The 24,138-nt window shown below is 28.2% G+C and overlaps 2 protein-coding genes across 2 annotated transcripts in view; one reads left to right on the top strand and one right to left on the bottom strand.

The window, feature by feature from the left end:
• LOC126903721 (alpha-2 adrenergic receptor-like) overlaps nucleotides 1–113 on the top strand; it is a 13,210-nt gene extending 13,097 nt beyond the window's left edge. Inside the window, exon 3 of the mRNA XM_050682138.1 lies at nucleotides 30–113. Coding sequence (XP_050538095.1) covers nucleotides 30–113 — 84 coding nt within the window. The remainder of the gene's footprint in view (nucleotides 1–29) is intronic.
• Nucleotides 114–6,987: 6,874 nt separating this feature from the next.
• Nucleotides 6,988–21,900, bottom strand: LOC126903718 (G-protein coupled receptor 183-B-like). The gene is made up of 3 exons (XM_050682128.1): nucleotides 21,232–21,900; nucleotides 7,719–8,115; nucleotides 6,988–7,060 (listed from the first exon to the last, which is right to left on the bottom strand). Exons 1-3 carry the CDS (start codon nucleotides 21,869–21,871, stop codon nucleotides 6,988–6,990), a joined length of 1,110 nt encoding a protein of 369 aa, XP_050538085.1. The 5' UTR covers nucleotides 21,872–21,900.
• Nucleotides 21,901–24,138: the final 2,238 nt, after the last annotated feature.

The raw sequence follows: 24,138 nt of genomic DNA, 5'->3' as shown, positions 1-24,138 counted from the left end.
TTTGTGTTTGTAAACGGATATTTTAACAGTTTCCATTACACATGATGAAATTTTTGTGTTTATTGCCATCAGAAACTCCATGTGATCAATCTATTGATCATGTGAATGATTAACTCAAAAATTATTATTTAATTCCAGGCAGATCGTACGAAAAAAACATATGATGTTTGTTTTTTTTTGTAGATGACTCTATTAAAATCACCTGAAAAATCTGAAAAAAACTATTGAATAATAAAAACATGGAAATAACGAAAGTAAATACTAATATTTAACTTTAATTTTAATATTTAACTTATTAGAACATAAACTTTAAATTATAATTATTATTATTTCAATAATGTTACGTGTAAATACTTTTTATTAATAGCTTTCAAATAAACAATAAAAATTATAGTGAATATTGTTTCTGGCAACGTCAAGATTAATTAATAGATCATTTCATACAAAGTCTACTTGTTCGCTGATGTTACATAATTTAATTAGTTAACTTCTGGAATTGAAATAAATTGATAATGATGGCGCCAACAAGTATCGCAACCGGTTTAAAGAGAAAAAACAATAGGCCACAAGCCAAGAGAGGGCGTAGCTAGTTTGTCGGTTTTAAAATAATAGTAATTATAAGAACAGTATTAATAGTAAGAACATGTCATCACAAATTTTTATTAACTGACTTGAAAACTAACAATGCATTATTACCGAAGTTAAAGTTTAGTGGTGGATTATGAGGTATTTATCCCCCTAAAACGAATATTATTTCTATGTTACTATACATTATTATAACAATGTTGCACAAATTTGAACGCTTCAAAGTTTTTCAAAACAATTTTTTAAATGTGTATACTTCTGGATACTATTAATAATAAAAAACCCAGAACGGTGGGGTCGCGGCATAGTTGGGTCCAGTATAGATTTAATTTGACAGTGATTAAAATTACTATCACAAAAAAAGCTTCGATGCAAATCTGTAGATAGTGTTTAATTTTTAAAAATTTAGTGGATTATTTCAAGAGCAAATGATCTCCTATTTCCTTATTTATATTCTGATTACAAATTTTATGATTTATAATTGTAATATATGAATACATATTAAATAATTTACTATTGGATATAACTTATCGAGGTATTATATAGAAAATATTATTATAGAAAAGTGGTATTTTTTTCATAAATAAATAGTAAGCAGTTTTTTTATTTATAAAAATAACATTGTGAAAAATTATCTTAAATTATCTATTTGATTTTAAAATTTTACCATTTTATAAGAATTATTATTAATATTGATTCTTATGGTAATAATACATTTTAAACGGAGTTTAGAAATAAGGTTTTAAAAAAATGTTACATTATTTAAGTATGTCGTAATATTTTCTGTAACTATTAAAAAAAAAAATTATATTTTTGTTCCCAAAATTGATAAGTATTTTCTTTTTCTATTACTCTAAATGTTCATTATTTACAAAGGTATAATTATTTTATTTAATAGTATAAAAATTTATCGTGGGATTATGATTTAATTTTAGTTTAGGCCAATAGTTATTTTTATTTATAATTAAACATACAGAAATCCGTTTCTAGGTAACAAAATTTCTATATGCTTAAATCAAATAAATAGTTTTCTCTTCAGGAGGCGATTTGACGTGAACGAAGAAAGTTTAAGTATTTTTTCACACAATGACACCTCCAACCGAACATAACGAAAAAGCTATAGCGTTCTCTAAAAAGTTTGTACTTAGTACAAATTGGCGAATGCCGCGCTCTAGTAGTATGTTTACAAAGCCTTCTTGGCAATTACACAAGTTTCAAGAACTGAAATCAGAGTTGAATTTTGTTAAGAACAAACTGAATAACTTTAACACCGAAACATGGCATGCACATACAACCAAAATGAATCCTGCTGGATTAGTCATTGGTCATCTTAAGAAAAATATACGTCCTGATTTTTTGACTCAAGCTTGGTGTAAGTTCTATGAAATCTTAGGCAATTCTACTTTGATTACTCAAGAACCTACATCCAAAGCTAATTTCAACTCTGTACATCTCTGTGAAGCTCCCGGAGCATTTATTTCTGCGCTGAATCATTACATATCACTAAATCATCGTAATTTAAATTTCGATTGGTTGGCCATGACACTTAACCCGTATCATGAATCCAATGGCCAACCTGAAATTATTACTGATGACCGCTTAATATTAAACACATTAGACAAATGGGAATTCGGTCCGGACTATACTGGTGACATATTTCAACCGAAGTATCACGAACACTTATTGCAGACGGTTTCTAAAAGATTTATAGACGGCGTAAGTTTGGTAACGGCCGATGGAAGTATAGATTGTCAAAATAATCCAAATGAACAAGAATGTACTGTCATGCGTTTACATAATTATGAGGTAATGGTAGGTTTGAACATATTAAAAGACAGAGGATCATTTGTATTAAAAACGTTTACGATATTCGAATGTAACACAATTTGTAGAATATATTTGCTTTGTTGTCTATTTAAATCTGTCGAAATTCAGAAACCAGCCACCAGTAAGTCCGGAAATTCAGAAACATATATCGTATGCAAAGATTACAAAGGTAGAAAATTTGCAGAGCCTTTCATTCAGTCGTTTTTTGAAAGTGAAAACCACGAAAACGCAATGTTTCCTCTTAGACAAATACCCAGGACTTTTATTAACGAAATATTCAAGTGTTCAAGTTATTTTTCCAACTTACAAATAAGAACTATCGAGAGAAACATTAGGTCGTGGTTTTTAAAGGCCGAGTATTATAATGAAATGAAGGAAATTCAAAGTTATGTGTGCAAAGAGTTTATCAAAAGGTACAATTTAAAACCGATTCGTGAAGACCAAACTCTTATATCAAAAAACGTATCCAAAAAGTATAATAAGAAGAAATTTGACGTCTCGTACGCGGAAAAGATGAGCCGTCGAGACTTAAGCCTTAGAGAAGAAGCTGAAATATTGTACAAGGACATGATAAAATTTTGTAATTTAGAAAATAATATATGGAATAAAAAATTAACTGTACGATGTAAAAAATCTAATATTGATGTGTCACAGGTAAAATTTTGTATGGGAAAGCCAGTAACGAAAGTACGTGGATCAAAATTTTGCGATGGGTCGTTACTTGAGTGTAGAAATAAGATAATAGATAAATTTCCTTACGTCGAAAGAACTGCTGATAAAAAAACTCGATCCTCGTATTTTAAATCTCAATTGAAAAACTGTAAATCAGATACAACAGTTTGTGATTTGACAGATGTTTATTTGGAAAATTGTATAAACAATGTCAAGTTACAATACAATTGCTTGCATTCCATCTTAGATTCATTGAAGCACACTACGAACGATATGTTACTAATTGGATATCCACTGCACACTCAAATAGCCATCGGATGTCTTTTTGCAATGACTGGTATGTTTGAGTCGTACGCAATTTTGAAACCGGATCGTAACTGCGGCCACGCTTTTGCATTTTTTGGCCTCCAGAGAAACAATAGGTGGCTTGATATTTTATACAAAGTCCTAGACAATATTTTGCCCACCTCTGATGATTACACAGATTCTGACAAAGCCTTAATCTCACTGCTTCCAATACAACATCTCATAGAACAAAAATCTTATCATGAAATTGTTGAACTTAATAACTTGTGTCTATTATATGAGGTCGAACCAATTCTATTGGACTGTCTTCGACCATAGATGTTTTCTTCATACTTATGATATGCTATTACAATTTTGATCTCAACACCAATAGCGACTTCTGTGCCGATTGTGACTTTATTTGTTTTTTGACATATGACTGTATATTTTACCTTATAACACTTATGCTTGCCGTATTCACTGTACACATTGTAATCTATTATCGTACATACTTTCGGATGTCTTCTTTATGTTGAAAGAAAATTATTTATGTCAAGATTTGCTTTTGTATTAAGTGAATTAATAACTTATTTTAACATTTTATGTGTTTTGTACTTTAATTTTTTTTTATTTTTTACTTTTCATTTTTCAATTTTTGTTTTTTTTTCACTTATTTAATGAACAGATTTTTTCGTTGCCTTATAAAAAAATATTTTCGAATATATAATTTACATTTATTTCAATATTGTTTTAACATTATTTCATTTAATTTAGTTAAACATTTTTTTTTTTGTTATCTTAAAATGATTTTTTTTAGTTGTACACTTTATGATAAAAGTATTAATGATTTTATTTGTACTAAACATTTATAAATATTGTATATTATAACTGTAAAATCCTAATCGAATTTTAGCAAATATAATAACGATATTTTTTGTAATTCGTGTGTTCAATTTAATATTTTTCTAATTATTAATTATTATTTTATAATATTAAAATAATTTTGATATCATTATGTCGAATAAAAAAGGTATATAAATAGTATTTTTCGTAAAAAAATTTTATTGATCCATACATTTTTCAAAAAGTAATATATCATGTATTTATGAAAAAAAGTGATATTGATTTGGTCTCTTTTAAAAAAGTTATGGCAGTTTTAAGTAAAAAAAATCTATAGATAATCTTTAATTTTAATAAATTGGTTGATTATTCTTAAAGAAAAATTAACTCCTTTTTCAATCATAATTCCTAATTAGTAGTTACTTTATAAACATAATATATGAATAAATATCTATTAAAGCAATTCAACGTAGTATGAAGTTGATATTTAATAATTTAGTATTATAATTTTTTCGGAAAATTATAAAAAATTATGAAGTAGTTATTAGTTATATGACAATCATGTATAATAATTAAAAGACTTGATACAGAAATTTTTAGATAATAATTTGTTGTTAATTATGAATAAATGGTCAGAAAAAAATTTTATCCCAGTAAAAAATATAATTTAATTATTCAATTTTTCATGCTAATTTTAAATCAGCAATTATATTTTTTCTATTACGAATAATTTTTGATATTATTACTAAATAATTAAAAACTATAAAATATAACTTTAGGAAAAATAGTTCTGAATATTTCAAATGTATCGTCTATTTAAGTTACATAGAAATTATTAATATTTCCAATGAAACAATTTATTACGATATATATACAAAAAATATATAATAAGTTATTTTAACGAAATTTTAGCCTTTTTCATAAATTTAGTGTTAATAATAATTATCTAAAATTAATGATCTAAAAAAGGCAATAGTGATTTAGCTAATGGATCACCTTATGGAGTAGGAGCAGTGTTGGGACATGTGGTAGATAGAGTGGAAAAGCCAGTAATGTTTGTGTCAAGTACACTATTTTAAGTCACACTATCTGTGACTGAACAAAAATATTCTCAACTTCATAGAGAAGCTTTAGCTATCATTTTTGCTATTAAAAAATTTCACAAATACAATTATAGGAATAAATTTATATTGTGTTAAGATTCGCAAAATTTAAAGGAAATATTTAGTCCTGAGAAAGGAACATCGGTAATTACTGAGCTGAGAAAAAGTGGTAACAGACACAAAAAGAAACACATCTTAGTAAAACCAATACCTTCTCAGCTTCGCATCGAAGTTAATAAAGACATATAAATAAATAGCCCACATATATAATACTCATCTGTTTGCGACATTAATTTATATATATGGAGCATCTTGTAGTTCAAACTTTTGTTATTTTATCTTTTGAATCTACATGTGATATATCTAAAATAAACTGTCATTTATGACAATTTAATCGATACATTTGTGTTGCTTCATTTTCCCCTTCGATAAATTAATAAAATATAACTATTAAATGCTATCAAAATATATATTTTATTTATTACAATAAATTTGAAAGACAACGTATGTTTTTCGTTTATGAAATAAAAAAAAATTAAACATTAAATAATTAGTTTTTTGAATTTTAAATTAAAAGAATTTTTTTTTGAGAATTTTAATTTTCTGACGATATAAGTAACAAATTATGTCACGCAACTATTAAAAATTAAAAAAAAAACATTTTTGCCTACAAAGTATGATGATATTCTGAAATCATATTTTAAATATTAAAAATTAAAAGCTTAGAGAAACTCAGCTACAGCGGCTTTGGATGTTTTATCAAAATAAAACATTATTATCTTCTAAAATTTTATATTTTATATAGAGAAGAATTATATTCTTTATTTAGTTCTCTATTTAGTAGGAGCACAATAGATTACACAAGTGCCTTTAATGTAAAACTATTGCACCCGCCAAAACATATATTACTTTTATGCATATTTATTATCTATATTTATAATATTATAAAGAAAATTCCCACATACCATGAATCGCAAATGACAATATATTCTCAAAATTTGTTAACAAAATAATGATTTGATAAAATTTATTAATTTTATCATGAATGAACATTTAATTTATATACATAACAAATGATAGAACCATTATAGCATCAAACTAGAAATATTTTAATGTAACAATTCCAGGTTAATTTTGATGTACACAACAAATTAGACATAGGAACCAAAAAGATTGGTATTGAAACCGAATCCCTTTGAAAATTACAAAACCAAACCTAAAAAAACAAACTTTAAAAATCGTAACCTTAACCAAAATCGAAATTTCAACATTTTTATTTTGTGCGTTTCAGCCGATGGTGTGTATATGCTGTGGACGCATGTCGTGTGTTTACAACATTATACTATACAAATGTGTAACATTACATCGGTACTGAAATATTTAAAAGATATGTCCATTATTAATCAATTGTAGAGGAATTTATTTATTATTATTACTTTGAAATGTATTAATATATTTTATTCAATGTTTAGTCATCATTTAAGCGATGGAAATTAATTAAAAATCGAAAACTTAATTAATAATTTTTCTTTGAAAATACGATCTGTTTTAATGTTATTATTTTGTCACGGAGATATCATGTTGTATGATATCTACGGAAGTTATATATTTGTTTCAGAAAACCAATAAACTAAATACCAAATTTTATGTCTCATATTTTTGCGTATTTCGAAAATTAAGTGCTATTTTGTGATTCTGACGTTATTTCAATACTGTCTAAAGAAAAATGAGAGGTAAAAACATCGAAACTAAAACACGTATTCATGTTTAATTAATCAGTTAATATATACAGACTGATTTTTTTTAATTCTAGCTGTTCGATTTCTCTTAAAATAATACTTGTGTTAAGAAAATTATTTAGATATTTTTTTGGTTTACTCTAAAAACTCTGATATCACCTAGGTACGAAAGGGTTCTAACGCGAGTTTTTAATTCTCTGAAGAACGTCTGTCAGTTTGAAGAGGTATTTTTGTATTTGGAAACTCGAAGAGGACATAGAATTGCTTAAATTTCAAAGGAGTTATTGAAATGCATAAATAAAATCCATGTCTTTATTAATTAAATTTCATATTATAGGCCGAATTTAGAGATATTTTTTTACAAAACTAAAATTGTGGGTTTTTATTTAAAATGTCATCGACTGGATCAAGTTAAACTATCAAAGAATAGTTTTACTCTCTAAAAATGTTTATTAAAAACTTCAAGGATAACTTGTAAAAATATAAACACATCTTAAACAGTTAGAATGTTATGTATAAATACCGGACCGTAGGAATNAGTTAGAATGTTATGTATAAATACCGGACCGTAGGAATTAGTTTCGGCTCGAGGGTAAGGAGACGATCGCTTACGGCTCTAATTGTGCCGATAACGCCAAGAGGCACTAAATTTAAGTATAAAAAATACTTTGAAGCAAATATTATCCTAGAGTGCCATCCTAACTGGCTTCGTCGCTGATGAGAGTGTGCTACAGGCCTGAATGTTAATATTTGAAAATGTTTTATTTTTGTCAAAAGCGGAGGAGATATGGTTACAGATTCTACTATATGTTTTGGTAGATTTGAATAGTACTTACCTAGGAGCGTCACTGACAGAGATACCATGAAAGACAGAAACCACACAATGGCGATTTTAAAACTCACTAGTTTCGTGGTCGAATAATGATGTCTGGTGCGAAGTGGGTGTCTGATGCCCAGATACCTCCCCAGGGAAATGCAACACATGTGCATTATACTCGAGCTGCAAGCCAACACGTCGCAGGTAACATAAACGTTGCACCAGGCCATTCCGAGCGGCCATTCTCCTGCAACAATCGAAATAAAAAATATCGTTAGTAAATTAGCATTGGACTTTTTTTAAACGCAATACATTTTCGTACGGTGTTGACCTCGTTTTTTTGTTTATGGAATACATTATTATCAGCGAAAAACATACTGTTTGATACGTTTAACTGTGAAGTGGTGCGCTACGGGCAAGTGGAAACGTCCATAAATATTGCGCGCACGGGTCAACCCTTACACACAAAAGTGACACTGATTATTTATGTGTATTCCGCTTAGAGCTGGTAATACAATGCACGACGTCATTATTGTAATATAATAATAATAATAATAATAATAATAATATACTATTGCGTTTCGGCGTTTGTTTTATATTCGCTCGAATTTCGACTCTTTACTTTCCGCGAAACGAGCGAGACGTGTTGCAGTGAGCTGCTCGTAAAAAAAGCGACGTTATCATCGTCGGTTACTATAATACACGACGGGTATTACACGTGTTACAGCGATTTGATTGTTCCGCTCCATCTTCGCAGTTTTTCTCTCGCACCAACTCCTAGTGCATGTGTGTACCTGTAAAAGCGTACGTCCATAAAAATTTGTTTTTCCGGCCCATGTGCCACCACAGAAACACTATATTAGCGCGGAAAAAATATAGAAATTTCGTTTGGTTTTTTTTTCATGCTAACACGAGTTCGTTCTGAAAGATATAAAACAATTGAAAGATACGATATAGAGACACGCAACTAATGTTATGTTTTTACGAAATTAAGTAAAATAAAAATTATTTATACAAGATGAATAGCAACAGTACAGTCGGGACTCAGCATATTCGTTCTGGTGAAGATTGATATCAGACAGTGACTGACATCACTATCGTAAAACGTATCATTGTGTGATTGTTTATAAAGAAAGACAAAAAACAGAAAATTGAACACTATTTTTATAGAAAATTTAGACTTCAGAAGCCGAATACTAATAGATAATGATTCGTTGATGTTTTACTTTTAGTAATCGAAATGTATGTATTAAAATGTATAGGTTAACATTTGTCNTCGTTGATGTTTTACTTTTAGTAATCGAAATGTATGTATTAAAATGTATAGGTTAACATTTGTCAGACATCTCAGAACATATTTGAAAATTGTAAATAAAATTATTATTTTTTAATTGAGAATTTCTTAATTACACGGCCGATTTTACAAAGTAGAACATTAGCCGGGACAATTTTTTTTTTTATATTATAGTTCACTTTAATATCTCTAATTTGATAAAAGTTGTCAGACGCTTAAACATTTTGTTGGAAAAAAATATGTTATATTTGTGAGTTTTATCATTTAGATTCTTTCTATACTTATGTTTTCAATTGAATTTTGATAAATAGTATATCAAAAGAAATCTTATTAATTCTAGTATATAATATGAACATTTTATATAAATCTGACTCTTTTATAAAAAGTTATGACAGTCTTAAAATGTAGTAAAGAATAACTGTATTTGACATTTTTGATGGTTCCCTAATTTTGAAATATGATACTAATAATTTTATAACTAGATTCTAATTATATTCTTTTGATGTATAGATCAATAAAATTAGTTGGTTAGAGTTGAGAAGTTACATGAATAGTCACAAAAATGAAACACATTGTGGTAAAATCAATGGAATCTTAGTTTCGCACCAATCTAAAAATTAGCGAAAACTACAAGAACGGTCGAAAATACATTACATACATTTAAAATTTTTGTTGTAAACAAAATTAACTGTACGATAATATCTTAATTAAATTTTTTGATAAATGAAAACTATCTATGCATCATTTATCATAATTTATTGCTGAAGCCATTATTAATGATCATACATAACTAAATCATTATACATGTCTTTATCACCCTAAAGTTTAAATTGAACAATAAATTTGTCTCAATTGACGACTATTTTTTTTCTTTACAGATTTTATTTATAAAATGTTAATTTTCAACACTTATCTGTTGAATTCCTTCTTATACTTATTCGAAAATAACTAAGAATTGTTTTGAAAACAATTAAAATATTAATATTTTATCGTTAAATTAAAAAAATTAATTAAAAATAATTATTATGTTGGCCTTTTACTCATTAAAAGAATAAATGTTTCTTTTTATTGTGATATTCAGTTTTGACAGTTATTATTAACTTTTAACCCTTGTTTTATTTTAATTAATATTAAACAAAGGTAAATTGTACACTTGTTTGTACATTAGGCAAAACATTTAGGTTTAAATAATTATATTTACTAATATTCAATTATATGTCATTAAATATTTATCAGTAAATTAAATTTAAAAAAAATCTTATCGAAATTCAAACTTTGTTACTAAAACATGCAAAAGTTAAATCATTTTTTTTAACTAATAGTTTTTTAACAAATTAACAAAACGATAAGTTTTTCCATAAGATCCTTATTCATAATTTTAACGAGCNATTATCAAAACGATAAGTTTTTCCATAAGATCCTTTATCATAATTTTAACGAGCCTTGTCGACTTGTATTAAATACAACGAAATTGTATCATGTCAAAGATGACATCTTTAACTCAAAAAAACTAAATGATAGCCTTTCCACTCTTAAATAATTTGCACTCTCAATTATGATCAAACTGTANATAATTTGCACTCTCAATTATGATCAAGCTGTGTAATAATAAAGAAGTTTAATATTTTAAATCTAAATAACAAATATGATTAAAGTTTTATAAATTGGTTAATATTCATTCACAAAATATATTGATTTTACAATATTTGAGATTATTAAAAACGTTATGAAATAAAAAATAGGATATTAAAAACATTGTTTGCAGAGTTTCATATCAACTCTTTGAAAATAAATCAATGAAGTTTTATTTTCATAAAATTAAAGATAAATATTAAATAAATTTTACTTTAGTAGGCCTTTCACATCGTTAAAAATTATCTCTTAAAAATATTATACTGGAAATATAGTATAACCACCCACTTGGGAAAGTAAAATACTCAAATTGCATACTTATAACCATTACCTTATTATTTTACATCTAACAGATGTATTTGAAAAATACATAATACATTTTATAGCTGGACCTAAAATAAGTCATTTATATGAAATTTGTTTTGTATTTATTAAATATGAGCTAAAAAACTCAAATATTTAACAAAATACTATTTATTAATTTATCGACTAGAATGAATTATTTATATATATTCAAAAACTCATACCTAATTATTTACATTTACCCAGGATTAATTATACAATTGTAAACACTTGGAGTAAAATGTAAAATGAATTTTTAACTTTTTTGTGACTAAGAAAAAATATCATTTTTCACGTGGTATTTTTCAAAATGCATATTATGATATAATTAAAGAATGAAAGTTTCACTAAATTCAAATTAAAAATTATTAATACAATTCAAAATAGTTCAGAAAATAAATTTACATTTACCCAACACAACCCTATTAAAACATATTTAATGTAGCTTTAAATAAAAGTTGAATCTCAAAATTTCAAAGACCTTTTCTAAGTTATGATCTATTTGAAGTTATTATTGACAATAGACAGTGAAAGCTAAGAAGCTTATGGGATTTTTTTTTTTTTTGTGAAATAAATAATAAGTTATTTTAAAAACTGTAAGAATAAAATTGTTATATTTCTGACAACATTAAGAAATCAAAGAATTTTTTTGTATGGTTGACTATTAATAAAATTAAATTTGTCGTTGGGTTATTTTTAAGAAACATTTCCTTATAGATGTCATTTGTTTCACACGTGTTAAATAATTTAAAATAATATTTTATTAAATTACTTAATTTAAATGATGTTAATTACAATATTTTCCATGTTCAAGTACTGTTAATAAAGTTTATTATGAATTATGCGATTCTAATTATATAAGGGATCGTGATTAAACGATTTAATTACGATCGTTTTTACTGTAGAATTTAATACAATTGTATTAGTTTCATCATTTTACTTCGAAAATTGATAGCGTAGATATGATAATTTCCGTCATTATATTGTATATTTCTAGTAGGCCAATATAAAGTATTCCATAGTAAAAATTAAACTATTATGATATACTAATGTTTGACCAAATATTAATAACAGAGGTCGTTTTTGTTATTCGGTTTATTTTTGGTCAAAATACTAAATATCTAAAATTTTCACCATATGTTTATTTTAGTGTATACAGAGTGGCCCACCACTCACTGACAACTTAAATAACTTTTGATCCAGTTAATATTTTTAGCTGATTTTTTTTTTAAATATTAGTTAGACGTTAGGTCTATAGCTATATCTCAATAATTAATTTTTTTACATTTTACTAAAAATATTAATTATTTTTAAATTTTAAATAAAATGTAAAAAAAAAATCTAAGATAGCTATTTTGTAGAGTAGAATTTAAGAAAAATTTTAGTAAAAAAATATCTTATTAATATTCAATAGTAAATATTCTGTAGCGTTTTGAAGTTTGTGAAAATTTGAATTTTCATGTACTATTTTACGGTATTAAACATTGAAATACGTATTGAGAAAAGGACAGAAGAAAACGCTATCTTTTCAATATACTTTTGAATGAGAGTGATAAGTAATAATTGCCTTATCTAATTTCTTATCATGGTATTTATGCCAAGTTTGTAATGTATACACACTATCATCATATGTATACACAGTAATCATGAAAAGATAGCGTTTTCTTCTGTCCTTTTCTCAATACGTATTTCAATGTTTAAAACCGTAAAATAGTACATGAAAATTCAAATTTTCACAAACTTCAAAACGCTACAGAATATTTACTACTGAATATTAATAAGATATTTTTTTACTAAAATTTTTCTTAAATTCTACTCTACAAAATAGCTATCTTAGATTTTTTTTTTACATTTTATTTAAAATTTAAAAATAATTAATATTTTTAATAAAATGTAAAAAAATTAATTATTGAGATATAGCTATAGACCTAACGTATAACTATTATTTAAAAAAAAAAATCAACTAAAAATATTAACTGGATCAAAAGTTATTTAAGTTGTCAGTGAGTGGTGGGCCACCCTGTATAATAAAGTTAAAAGGGTTTTCGTTAAAATTTCGATAATCGTTTTTTTGTATCCACCCTAATAGACAGTAAATTAATGTTCTGCCAGGTCCTTAAAGTAATATATTGTTTATTATTTGGGTAACTTCCACAAATCAACATAAGCTACAACTTTTGTTGTGCATTTATATTAAACATTATTTGACAATTACAAATACCAATTAATTTCTAAACAATGAACAAATAGTTATAATGTGCTTAAAATACCTTTCAACTAATGGTTTCCAAATTTCTAAACAGGCGGTTTTCAAGTCAAGAGAAATATGACGAAGATTATTAGCACGATTTTCACAGTTTAAAATGTTTATTAGAGAAGCAGCAGTATATTGATGAGTTGTTCTTAAGTTTCTAATTATATGTATTTTTCATGAAACTTTTCAGCCACGTAATTGATTTATAGATAGTCAATTTCGGTGATAGTTATTTAAAATATTTCTTGACGTCTTCATGGGCTCATGTAACCCATAAAGTGTCTATATGAAGTGTTTGAAATAGCTAATTTAGACGATACTGAGCAGTTACAAATAATGAAATGTGTATTTTTTTTTATATTTCGTATAATTCGCGTGTAATTGACTAGTGTTAAGCGGCCCGTGACTGATAAACTTGGGACTTGGTTCCCGGGGGGCCCTATCAAAATATAATTCGTTTTGCTTTCATCTAATACACACAAATGCCGAGAAAATTATCACTCTCCCGTGTCGATACAACGTTTGGCAGCCAATATAAATTTTTTTTCGTTCACAGGACATCAAGATAACTTCTTGTAAAAGGTCTTGTATTATGAATATTTCATGAAGTCAAAACATCAAATCGCTTGAAAATAGACCATCTTGGTGTACCCATGGTTAATGCTCCTCTCCTCCTAACACCCCCACCCGGACTTCACTCGTCGCGACGTAGATCGCAACTATCCAAACGACAACATCTTCACATTATACTTCCGGTGTCTTATTATATCGACACAAGCCAGACTCCAATCAAAGCACACTCATCTGTGATAAAGTTTCAAGGTAAACATTTTACAATTATAATTCCGATGTGCATTTTCAATTTATATAGCGAGGCGACTAACCGACATGGATGTCGTCGACGTTAATCATTACCAAGACGACAGGCCGTGACAACTGACCGGGTTCACAATTGACATACACAAAACTTATCAAAAACGTGCACTGACTGCAAAAATCTATAGAAAAACCGTCAGCCCTTTTTTTTTTCATTCGTTCATTTTGAGTATTTTTTTCGACCATTAAGTATGGTATCAATCTACAGAGTTATAGCCATCGGCTATAATGATTCTTTTAAGTCTTGAACAAATGAATTTTAAACCATGAAAAATAATTATTACATAGATACACTCTAAAAGAGATTTTCAATAAATATATATTTATTAAAGATTAATTTGAACTTTTTCTTTTGTGAGCTGACGATTGAAGTATTGAGGGTAAAAACTCTATACAACTAAGCGCGATAGAGACGAACCGATGTATCTTTCGCGCTTAGAACTTGTACGATTTCGTCTGATGTAGTTGGAACACCTATACATTGGTACAATGCATCAATGTTTTCATTTTAGAAATTATAATTTATATAGGCTACCTACCTACTAAAAAACCCATTTATGCAAACTATATTAAATTAAACAATACCTATACACCATTACAAGTTAAACCCTAAACGATTCTGATGTTTTCCTGCACTTTCATTACTTGTTGCTAATAAACCGCTTATAAAATGTCATTAATTATCTTAATTCCGTTCAGATGAACCAATTTGTACTCTCGAGGGACACATAAGCCAATTATAATTTATTTCTCTAAAAGTCCTACTTGTTTTTTTCTTATTATTAACCATTACGTCAGAAAAAAGGTACGTTTTGGTGATTTCGGTCACACACTCATAAGTAAATGACCCTTTTATAATTAATTCGTAGTTCACACTCGAACAATTTTCCAGCAAACAACTATATTGTATTAAAAATAAATAATTAGATAAGTACAATATTTGAGTTAACCATAAATTTAGACGTTTTATAGAAAATAGTTTCTAGGTGTCAAAAATATATTTGTTAAAATTACTTTTCGTAAATAAAAATGTATCGAATCTTCATTATTTTACTAATTTTAATTTCAAAAGTAATATAAAGTTTTGATAAAACTTTAAATCTATCCAAGTTTAATAGTATAAAATAATCGAATTCTCTCCTTCTCCGTGTAAAACATTATAGATGTTTTGTAATTTGTGAAAAAACTTTACGGTAATTCATCTTGAAGATATGATCATTAGGTTTCTATAATACCTGAATTAAAAAATATAACTTAACAATTTTTTTTTTAAATCTGGAGTAAAATTAATAATAATCAGATTTTATTCATAATTTTTAAAAAATACTCAACTGAAACGGTTATTTCAAATACTTAGTTTATAAGAGATAACGTAATATAAAGTAATATGTATAAGGTCTCACTAGTATTACAACGATGAAATTTTAAATACTACTTAGTCTAAAAACTATATCATTTTTTTTCATTAAATGAGTTATCACGCACAAATTACAAATGAATAAATGAGTTGATATATTTTTTATCTAGAAACCTGTAATGATTACAAAGTAATTTTTTTCTTGATATTTTTATTAGAATAACTACTTTGAAATCATGTTTCATTTCTTTGTAGTGAATTATTTCAAAATCATTTTTATTTGAACTTTTACATGCAATATTTTTTTTATTATGGAAAAACACTTTTAATAATAATAGACAAATGTTCTCTTTTTTTTTTCATTATTTCGTTAAAGGTTTTAATTTTTAAGCTTAAATATCAGATAAAAAATTAACAAATTGTACATTTTACTATTATATATTATTTCAAAACTTTCAGTCAATATTACATTTGTAGTTTATTCAAATAAGTGTTTCTAAGAATTTTACGTAAATTTGTAAACTTTTTTTACAATTTTCTGTATATTTTTAAATATAAGAAGCATATTTTGTTTGTTTTTTTACTCGCTTTGTTTAAATTTTCTTAACTTCTGATTTAAATAATCTTCTGCATTTAAATTATTCCTAAGATTTTCTTTACCTCTTGTATACTTATATTCATTGCTGTTCTTACAGCTTTATAGTTCATTTTATCATAATAGGCCATACCAACTTGATCAATGATCTATTGTATTTAAATAATGAAACATTCTCTGATACTGTAGTTCGTTATTCTATCTAACCAAATCACTTCGATTCAATTAAACCTTATCGTTTTATTTAAACTCAAGTTATAGGAATAATCTTAGTTAAATATATCTACATATATAAAATTATTAAAAATAAAATTTTGAACAAAATTATACCTTGTTTAAAAATTTTTAATTTTAATTTTAAATATAAATAAAAAACTTAGTTTCATAAGTTATAAAAAAGAAATCAATTTGTATTGTTAATTCTGAGAAGCCTTAAAAATATACGGCAATAAATAGTTGAAATTTAATCGTGTTATCAAAATTTTAAATAAACAAAAGCAATAGTTGAAAAAACAGTTTATCTAAGTGTTTGATGGTACGTCGTGTCCTCGTTAATGTTTAAACAACAAAACTAGATTTAATTCAAAGGACTTCTGAGAAGGGTCAGCCAGCTACGAAATTACCTTACCAAGTAATAACGTCCTGTAAATATATTTATAAATGCTGCTTATAATATATTAAATGAAAATCCAATTAATCTTCATCTAGTAGGCTTTCCCGACCAGGTGTTGACAAGCAGCTTTCTCTATTGTTCGTGTAGTAATAAAATTATTTAATCCTTCTATAATTTTACGCAGTCTAATACATTTTAAACACTAGCAAAACATTACTAAAAGGTTTTGTTTTTAAAAACCAAGTTCAACAGTTATTTCAAATTTAGTGTATAGTTCCTGCCAACCAAAATAACGTGACTGTATATAAGTTGACTCTTAAAGAAATCAAAATATTCGAATAAACTATACAGATAACTAATTTTGGTATAATTTTTCAATGATTTGTCACTTTACATTCTTCGCCAATAATCAAAGTGCTACCGAAAGCAAATGACATGTTAAAATAAACAGTGACACACTACGGTCAATTGATTTCTACGAAAATAATTTTAACTATTATATGTTTCTTTGAAATAGTGAAATACGAATACTTTGACTAGTCTAGTTAATTTTAGTTACTCCGTTCTTATAACGTGCTTTTTATTTTACAAGAACAAAACCTAAAGCAAGTTTCTAGTATAATGAAATATGTTTATTTATTTATTTATTTATTACTATATATGCATACTTTGAAAAATGTAATTCTCCGGCAAAAAATAATAAGGCCCAATTATATGCTTCAAAATTATTGTATTTATAGTCCTCCTGGTTTCAATGTTAAAAGTCTTTTCGCATAGTTTCTTGGAAGGATAAAATGACACTCTTTCATTTAGTTTACAGTGTTGGCTAAAAATAAATTTACACTCAAAGTTTTCACAGCTGAACTATGTACGGTATTACCAAACGAATACACTCGAAGTCGTTTTGGGGTAGGAATTATGTAAATGCATTGAATTATTTGTCCCTGTGGGCTACAAAATTGAAACGCAAGTATGAAACAATATATAAGTAAAAAATTATTTTGCATTAGTTCGTTAAATAAATGCTATTTTTAAATTTCGAATTTTCCTTATCCTCTTGTAAAACACAACATCGACCTCGTTGATTTTATTCTCCTTAAGCCAACATCTCATCATGACACCGTTCACAGGACGATTTAACAAATTTTCGTCAGTCGTGTTTATTATTGCTGAGAATTGACTATGACTAGGTCATAAATATAACTGAAAAGTGGTGAAATATACCCCACTGGTAGTGACATATCAATTTCGTGTGACTTTCAATAGCGTTGTCGTCAACGAATTGTAATTATGTGGTATTTGTATAGAATGATTACAATGGAATCGAAAAAAAAAATCAATTCCTTTACGCCTATTGTTATTATACAGGATGTAAATCTTTTGAGCCATAATAACACATTTTTGAACATCCTGGAGGATGTAAAGGTCCCGTTTTTTTAATCGCCAAAATTGATTTTGGAATTACTTCATTCCGATTTTGGAAATGAAAAAATCGGATGCCTATTACATACCCCCTCAGGATACCCACTCATATATTACTATATTTCGAATGGTTTAGACCTTGTAGTTCAAACCCAATAATTGAATGTACACAAAAACAATCATTGATGTTTAATTAAGATAGTATGATTCATTGCTGTCCACAAATCAAATCAAAAGTTTTTTTCAGCGCCAAAATATCGACAACTAAAACTTTTGAGATTTTAGAAGTCATTAAAACAAATAATTCAATAAAACTATACGAACATTGTGAAACAGTAAAAAGTACTTCCAATAGGTGAACTTTTTATTGTTTTAAACATCATAAATGTATGCAAGTACATTAAAAGAAAATAACATATCATTTGCAATGCAGATAAGATAATTTATTTAGTTTTATTCGAAAGAACAATTTGATAATATATTAGATTACACTCTAAAAAAATGAATTTTTCTATGAATAAATTTTATATTTTTTATCGGCATTTTTTCCCCATCACATTGTTTAAACATTCATAGTGTGCTAACGTAAAACAAAGCCAACACTTATTGTGCTATACGTTAGTTATTAAGTCTCAAAAACAGTAATTGAATGACTGTTTTTATAACATTGTGAAACATAAAGTGCAAAAGAAAATTAAAAAGAAATGCAGTAAATCTAAATAAAAACGTATTTATTTAGATTCAAAAAATGTCCATTGTTCGATAAAAACAAATGAACATGTTGATTGTGCACTCCATGAGCACATTTACACGTAATCTACGCCGTGTAAAAATAATTAATAATTTTTAACACGGAGAGGACTAAGTATGTTGCATTGTATTTTTTTTTTCTTCCTCGACTACCCTTATTCGTATATTCCTGTTGTTCCGGTAACAACGTTATAATGTACAGTAACACCATATACTGTATAGTCCATACAGTCATATTAAAATCCGGAAAGATGATAATGTGAAAATAAACCAAATGCTGCACAGGGTCGACAGTGGCAATCGGCTTACATGAATCCTACTGTCCCGCGGGTCTCGGGCCCTTTCTAAACGACAGATAGGTAAAATGTTGTCCAATAATGTGTACCGTAGAAAGGAGAAGATTAATCAACTCGGAAGAACCGAGGGCAGTTTTTGTTGAGTAGTAGCCAACTCGTACCGCTTATAACGGCGTCGAATTTAGGAGGGTTAACCGCAATCTTTATAGTGTGCTATTATAAACATCCGGTGGTCCCCCGGGGACAGACTGACAGAAAGCATAACGGTCCCCCTCGAGCACGTTTACGATGCCATCCATAAGAGATTATTATTGTAATTCCTGTAAAAAGTATTGTTGCTTTCAATACAACCACCTTCATCAAAAAAACGCTAAAAGTAATCATAAAATTAATCGTTTTCTTTGTTACATTCAAGTCAGACTTACCAACGAGTAGTGTTTGAAAAAATACTTTTTAAGCTTAAAAAGTATCTCGTGTTGTATTAAAATAATCTTGTCTATTCATTAGTGTTTGATCGATACAAATTATCTAAAGAAATTATTTTCTTATGACTTAATGAGAAAATTGATTACTTAATTCTTTGAAATTCTTCGTTTTTAAGATAAAAAATGTTTGTTTGGTTTTAAAAGATTTTTCTTTGACTACTTCGGACAGAAAAAATATATGTTACATTATATTGTTTATTGAATAAATTACTTTATAATTTACATAATATTAATAAATTATAATTATTTATTCATTTCAACATATAGTATAAATCATAAAAAAATAATAAAGAAAACTTTTTCAATTCTAAATTAAAAATATCGTGGAGGTATTAAATAATAAATGGAACAAAAAAATATTTTTGAAACGCGTTCATATAGTAGTAAAACGGTACTGTTGTTATATTACAAAAAGGAATTTTAATAAAATATTATTTTAGAGGGAAATACTAAATAAAATTTGATATCAACTATTTCACAGAGGTAAATTAAGTAATATTCCATCAACATAATGTCACAATGACAAAATACAGACAAAATCTTTTAATATATAGAAACTAATTNAAAATCTTTTAATAAATAGAAACTAATTACAAAAAAATATTAACCCTTGATGTTTACTAATCTTAAAACTCTAGGTATATGTTGTACATATATGAGACTATCTATAAGGCTATAGACATGGCAAGAAAGTGATTGATGAAGCAAAGGTATAGGATTCTTGTAACCACACACACACACACATATATGCCGCCATAATAAATTTTCAAATGACAATAATACTAAAGCTTACATAAACCCTATTACTAATCTTTTGTAAGAATTCCCATCCAAATGAGATTTGCTCCATCCAAATACTTTTTTTTTATTTAGCCAAACTAAAATGATGATTCTTTAAGCGCATGTGTATAAGAGATCATATATTGTCAGTATAAATTAATATTCTCGAAAAAGATTTGACGTAATATTAATATTTAAACTATCGTCAAAGTACAATAGGATTATTGATAAAGTTATGTTACTGTATATAGTTGGATGTCATGTGAGAAGCTAGTGAAGTGCAATCCAAACAATATCGTTATACATTGAGAAAATATTTAAGTTGTAAATTAATTAAATCATAAATTATAGAGTTTTCGATTTAATAATGTTTAAATAGTTTCAAGGATATAGGATATATTTTATTATATAGACCCCAACATTTGTTTTTGACAAAAGAATAACGACCGAAAAAATGAATCACCGAGAAAGAATCCAGAATTCTGAGAGTCTAAGCTCCTGGTACAGTAGACTATTTACTGTAAACTCTCCTTTTTTGGAACTCTGTTATTATATTATAGCATTATCATCGCAACAAGTATACATTTCAATCTCGTCTCAATCTGTATTTATTAAATTACTTAAGTTTAATTAGTCATGCTTAAAAATTAGTTGAAAAAAGTGTTACCGTAAAATCCGGGGATAGCTCCAAGCGGCATAACAAGAAGACATACCAACAGATCAGCAATGGCCAACGACAGAAGAAAGTAGTTAGTAACATTTTGTAATTGTCGGTCCAAGCAAATGGCCAAGCACACGAGAATGTTTCCCACACCGCCAGACGCTATGAAGACAATCACGAATAAATATTTCCAATTGTACCATCTTTGGAACGTGGGCGTTCTTGGCCAAAGTTCGGAACGCATTGAACAGGTAGCTTCGTTGTCTCGTTCGCCATTACACTTGATGGTCACCAAATCGCCTCTGCTGGTTTCAGGTAATAACACTGGCACGATTGGCTGTCGATCAAAATGAGCCGACATCTGCGCCGGCAAATACAGGCTGACGTTGACGGGCACTGACGCAATGTCGATGCAATCGAGTGATCCATCTGTCCGATTGCTTACACGGCAGTCTAACGGCCAAGTGCCACCACAATCCAATTTATCGATAGGTGAGCCGGTCAACAGTAAGCCGCTGGACTCGGTGAACGCGGTAATAGACGAGCCGTTTATGTGACCGTCGTTGTCGTATACCGAGTATACGAGTCGACAGATGACCTGCGCCAACCACACCTTGACAGCTCCATCATCACGATTACTACCCATCACATTTTTTATTTATTCAACTGGGTTGACTTAACCTGTAAAAATAATTTAATAAAGCTCTAGGATAATTATGACAGATAACCGAACATCAAAGCGACCGCCGAAGAATCGCCTATGATAATTTTTTATATGTTTACACGCACTATCGGCGGACATCGATATATTGAAAATAGGTCGAGAAGTGTTTGGTGAATGCGCGAAAATCACGAGATAAAATCATTTCAGGTAATGGTTCAGCAGTTCTTAGACGTATAAACATTCAAGCTGATCCCAAGTTATTAATTTATCAAAAACACGCGAAACGTGAAAATATTTCATTTGTCCAAACATCAGTATTGTTTATGAAAAGCATTGGCCAATAGAAACTTTTAAGTGGCCTTGCCCGGTACCCTAAGTACATTTATCATTTTTTCAACAGTCCTCGGCACACGTGGTCATTTACACACGACCTGTGAGTGGGTCACCCTTTGTCAGCAATACGTTACGGAAACGATAACGATTCAATATATCCCCCGAACGAAGCCTTGGCCTCCGTTTGGGTTACACCAAGTCACGGCCGTTACTCATTTACACTCTCCTAATGTGTGTACAGGATTTTCGTTTGGTATTTCGAGTTTACAGCTGCCTATTTAATAACATAATGAAATTATTAGAAAAGCTTAAATTTTGCGTGGTACTGATAATTGCTTTTGAAATATGAGCTGAAAACTAACACCAGTGCACAAATTACTCGTTTTCAGCAATTTCTTCAGCTATTCAAATCTGTATTATTATTTGTCACCCGCATATTATACGTATTATATAAAAGTAATTAAGGCAAGCCGTCGTCTCCAAAATATCCTACGAAAACGCTACTAATGATACCGAACAGTGTTCCATGTGAATTAGTAAATACGTACTAATTTTTATTTCTTTTACTGATTTCAACTGCACTAATTCTTACCAAAGAATGCCAAATATAAAAAATCATCTCAAAGGGTCGTCAGAATAATACGACAGAATTTTAACCGATGTTGTCTCTCAATAATTACGTTTTATTATATTTGTGCACTTTTGTTTCGAGCGANTTTTATTATATTTGTTCACTTTTGTTTCGAGCGAAGCTGTCACGTCTCACGTTAATACCGACGTCATGACGTGTAAATCGCATTTCCGGACCGTTCACACTAAATCGTACACAGTCTACACAAAACAAAATAAATAAAAATTTGAATTTTCCAATGGTAAAATGCGAAACATTATACAGTCGAAAAGTTTTCTTATGTTAATATAAGACAAAAGCTCTGCCAAAATCATGAAAAAATATCCAACGCTATATGTGCATGTACACATTTTGCCAACAACGAGGTAAACTAAATTATTAGCGCATACAAAATTCGTTTTTCTCTTTGCCCGAATAATTTACTTGTCCTACAATTCGGTCGTACGTTGAAAAAATCACAACTCTAGAAATAGACCATTAATAGAGCATCAAAATTGTTCATCATAGAAGAAAGGTGTTCACCTTATGGTTTTGCACATACAGTAAACTACCGTCGACAAATTGAAATTAAAACTCTCACCCGCCCCCAAACTGCACGATGGCGACGTTGATTTACAGTGTAATTATAAACTAATAATTCAGATATAACGGTAATAAATTCATTAACTGGAAGAAAGTAATAAATTAAAATTTAGCTCACTGTGCGCCCTGTCAGTTTCGCCCCGGCAGCGGATGCTCCCTAATTGTTTAAAAGGCCAACGATATATTAATTGTGTATACATAACAAAAACATGCCAACATTTTACAAAACCGCTCATATTTTGTAAACGAATCCACGCGAGTGTTATGTATTCTAATGGAATCATATTAATTAGTAGGCTTTATCGATACTTATCAACATCATTAATCCCCGCTGACTTTGGCTACAACAAACATGCAACATTTTGTACATATTATTTCATTGATTAGGTGCGTACCAATACAGTGGTATTATACGAAACATTACACACTAAACCACTGCGGCTGGCTAATAGTGTTCAATCAACGCCTACGCACACATGCACACCAAACAACAGCAATCACTTCATCTCAGGAACACTTTCTATAAGGCATTATCATTAATAATTAATTAATTTTCATCAATCAACATTGGTGTGTGTACGTCGTCTATTTGTAAGCTTTTTAGGTACTTGTACTTCGTAGTATTTCTATGGAGTTCTTGGTACCATGAAATTACACTCTAATTGAATACCCATCCGTTTTTTATTACTTTAGAACGCAGGAA

This window comes from Daktulosphaira vitifoliae, unplaced genomic scaffold (assembly GCF_025091365.1).
Source record: "Daktulosphaira vitifoliae isolate Bord-2020 unplaced genomic scaffold, ASM2509136v1 Scaffold_4, whole genome shotgun sequence".
Lineage (NCBI taxonomy): Eukaryota > Metazoa > Arthropoda > Insecta > Hemiptera > Phylloxeridae > Daktulosphaira > Daktulosphaira vitifoliae.
This window is presented reverse-complemented; position numbering and strand designations above follow the sequence as displayed.

What these genes read in the sequence shown, in the direction of transcription:
- LOC126903718 (XM_050682128.1), bottom strand. Translation starts at nt 21,871, where the DNA reads ATGGGTAGTAATCGTGATGATGGAGCTGTCAAGGTGTGGTTGGCGCAG. An exon ending in AGCTATCCCCGGATTTTACG is followed by an intron (nt 8,116 to 21,231) that starts GTAACACTTTTT and finishes CGATTGTTGCAG; the next exon opens with GAGAATGGCCGCTCGGAATG. An exon ending in AGGATAATATTTGCTTCAAA is followed by an intron (nt 7,061 to 7,718) that starts GTATTTTTTATA and finishes TACGTGTTTTAG; the next exon opens with TTTCGATGTTTTTACCTCTC.